This window comes from Egretta garzetta, unplaced genomic scaffold (assembly GCF_000687185.1).
Source record: "Egretta garzetta isolate BGI_Z169 unplaced genomic scaffold, ASM68718v1 scaffold232, whole genome shotgun sequence".
Classification (NCBI taxonomy): Eukaryota; Metazoa; Chordata; class Aves; order Pelecaniformes; family Ardeidae; genus Egretta; species Egretta garzetta.
The window spans coordinates 652,371-655,569 of record NW_009258959.1 but is presented as its reverse complement, the minus strand read 5'-3'; the positions used below and the strand labels follow the sequence as shown (position 1 = coordinate 655,569).

The 3,199-nt window shown below is 50.7% G+C and overlaps 1 protein-coding gene across 2 annotated transcripts in view; it reads right to left on the bottom strand.

The window, feature by feature from the left end:
* Positions 1-1,115: 1,115 nt before the first annotated feature.
* P2RY2 (purinergic receptor P2Y2) overlaps positions 1,116-3,199 on the bottom strand; it is a 7,905-nt gene continuing 5,821 nt past the window's right edge. For both annotated transcript variants that reach the window (XM_009634580.2, XM_035890185.1), the window contains exon 2: positions 1,116-2,528. In XM_009634580.2, coding sequence (XP_009632875.1) covers positions 1,448-2,524 — 1,077 coding nt within the window. In that variant the 5' untranslated portion in view covers positions 2,525-2,528 and the 3' untranslated portion in view covers positions 1,116-1,447. The remainder of the gene's footprint in view (positions 2,529-3,199) is intronic.

Here is a 3,199-nt window from a genome sequence, read left to right as displayed (position 1 = left end):
AATTGGTCTAAACCAGGATCAAATGTGTTTGCCTAATCCTAAAATAGAGCCAGGGCTGCATTTACAAAGTATGGCTCCTCCCGTGCTGCAGCACAAGCAATTTTCATTTTTGGGGTGAGGAATCAGCATCCTCGTGGCAAGGCTGAGCAAGGAAACCACGGACCTGGGCTCTTGGCTCTCCAACCCAATAATTACAGAAACAAAGACCAAGTGGACCTTCTGGTGAAGTGTTTTGTGGCTCTTTTCTCCAGTTTACTTTGAACTGTCCTGGCTGATGGGGGATGTGGTTGGACTTGATGATCTTAAAGGTCTTTTCCAACCTAAACGATTCTGTGATTCTGTGATTCTGTGATGCAAGGCCAAATCCAGACAGGTCTGGGGTTAAGCTTAGCACTGCATTTATTGCTATGGCTCCTAAACCTAGAGTTTAGTGCTGCCAAATCTCCCGGGGAAGGTCCACGCTGTCAGTAAGGGATATGCTGACTGGCTCCAGTGGAGCACTGGGGTTACTGGGATTATGAGGAGACCAGACAGCAACATCTGGGCAGTATTTTGGGTCACAGCAAGGTCCCAGAGGGCTGTCACCTCTGAGCAGCAATGAGGATGTGGCAGCGCTCAGCCAAGGGGATGAGCAATGGTCTTCGCTTCTTTGCTGGAAACATGAGTCACTAGTAAGGGGGTTAAAAACAAGACATGAAGAGCTCACCCTAAATTTTAGGGAGCTGGAGATGATTACTAAAGTCAGTAGCTGAAAGCAAGCTACAGGTTCCTAAAAGCTTTTCAAGGGTGAACGTTGCTGTTGGAAAGCACTAACGGGTCTTTTGGAAGATGTTGACCCCACTGGAGAAACCTACAGGGGACCTGCTTGATAGTACCGGTAAATTCCAGTGGGATGGTACCAGTATACTCCAGTAGGATGGAAGGTCCGCCAGCACCCTTTTTAATGGGAAACCAGCCCTTGGACAGGAGCTATGAGTCCCCTCCCGACTCTGCCAGCAGATGCCAGGGCTTGAAGCTGGGAGCATTTCTTCAGGGATGCAAAGCTGTGGGAGACCCCTTCCTGCGGTGGGCAGTATTTGTGCTTCAGAAAATGATCTAAGACATTCAGGGGGTGATTTTTTTTTAGCAGATTTGGCCACCATGAAAGAGGTTACCCAGCCCCACTGGTGGAGAGATGCCATTCAGGGTTGAACAGAGAGGCAGGCTTGGATGAAGAGGCAGAGATACGGGGTTTGTGTGTATAACCACAGCAGCATCTTCCTGAAAAAATACGTTTGAAACAGAAACAAGCAGAGAAGAGCGTTAAACATGGACCATGCTGAAGTGGGTACAAGCCAAAGGCACTGCAAACACCAAAAGCCTCGGGCCCCGAAACACCCTGACCTCCTTTCAGACCTGGGATAAACCCTTCTGTTGCAGAGACGGTGCTGGCCATGCCAGAGCTGAGCTAGGATTTCACATCCTTGGATAATGTGTCCGTGTCGTTGCTGGTTCCCAGGTGACTGCTGGGCACGATGCCCAGCACCATTTCATTTTGCGGCTTCCCCGGCATTTTGTTGCCTGCAAACTTCATAAATCGTTGTCCTGCTAAGAAATACAAAATGGGATCCAAGCAGCTGTTGGTGCTAGCTAGGGGACGAGTCACCTTATAGGCTAAATTGATAGCATTGAGGGTCTGACAGCTCAAGTCCCAGCTCCGGAAGGAGTAATACAAGGTACGAGTGACATGGAAAGGAAGAAAACAAACGATGAAGACCACCAAGACAATGATTATCATCTTGACCGACTTCTTTTTGGATCGGGACAGCCGGGAGATCCCCCGTGTGGGCTGCAGCAGCCTCCGGGCCATCAGGCAGTAGCAGACAATGATGATGAGGAAAGGGATGCAGAAGAGCAGCACCAGCATCACCGAACTGTAAATGACAAACTGGCCAAAGAGGTCCTTGCTGGATGTGTCGTGGCAAGTGATGGTGTCATGCTTCACACTGGTGGTGACGAAGAAGAGCACGGGAGACTGGCACATGACGGTCACCACCCACACGATGACCGATACCCTCCGGGCGTAGCGAACATGTCCCCACTGCAGCGACTTCAGTGGGAAGCAGATGCCCAGGAATCGATGGATGCTGATGCAGAGGAGGAAAAGGATGCTGCAGTAGAGGTTGGTGTAGAACAAGAAGCGGACTATCTTGCACAAGCCCACACTGAAGGGCCAGTTGTCCCCCATGGCATAATAATACACCAGGAGGGGCAGGGAGACCACGTAGAGTGTGTCGGACACGGCCAGATTGAACATGTATGTGGTGGAGGCGTTCCAGGTCTTGATCCTGAAGATGAAGACATAGAGGGCCAGCAGGTTGAGAAAGAGCCCCACCACGCACACAATGCCATAGGAGACGGGCAGCAGGACATACTTGAAGTCCTCATCAAATATGCACTTGTAGGCATTGTTTGCTGCAGCACCTGGGTCCAAGGAGCTGTTGATGACTCTGGTCCAGGCTGGAGGAGTTGTTAGGTTCGCCATCACCCTGGGGGGAAAGCAAAGAGACTGTAAGGACACAGAGGTAGGGAAGAGGGGGGTTAGATAACAAAAAAACAGTGCCACAGTGCTGTGACACGTTGTGTGGTCCACGCTGTCATTATTACTATATACTCTTACTATACCCTTCCCTGTCCCTCACGTCAAGGTTGCCATCAACACTTGGTTGTGTCTACCCAAAAGCTACCCACAAGCATTGCTCGTTGTCAGGCAGGCAGTGCCATCTCAGTGCAGGTGACGACACAAGAGGTGGCCATGTGTGCCTGCTGCCAGCACATCGCATGCCCACGAAGACCATGGCCTCATTGACACAACCGAGGTAGACTCTAGCATGGAGGACTTATGGTCAAGCAGATAAAGGGAGTTTTATTGATCCTCATTTTGCATCTGGAGCACGGAGGGGGAACTAAGCTGCTCTAAAGTCACTAACAAATCCCAGCCCACACCTGGGAGTCCAACTCAGACCTCCTGCAGCCCAGTTCAATGACTCAATCCACACTTGCCACCAGGTTCACGCAGAAATTTGGTCTCCTGAGCTACGGAACAGGAAAGATGCTCTATTCTGTGCTTAGCCACCCATGAGAAGTGACTCAGCTGAGCCCCGTGAAAGGTGGGTCCTACTAAACCCCAGGCAGAAAGGGTGAGAAAAGGGAACGACGC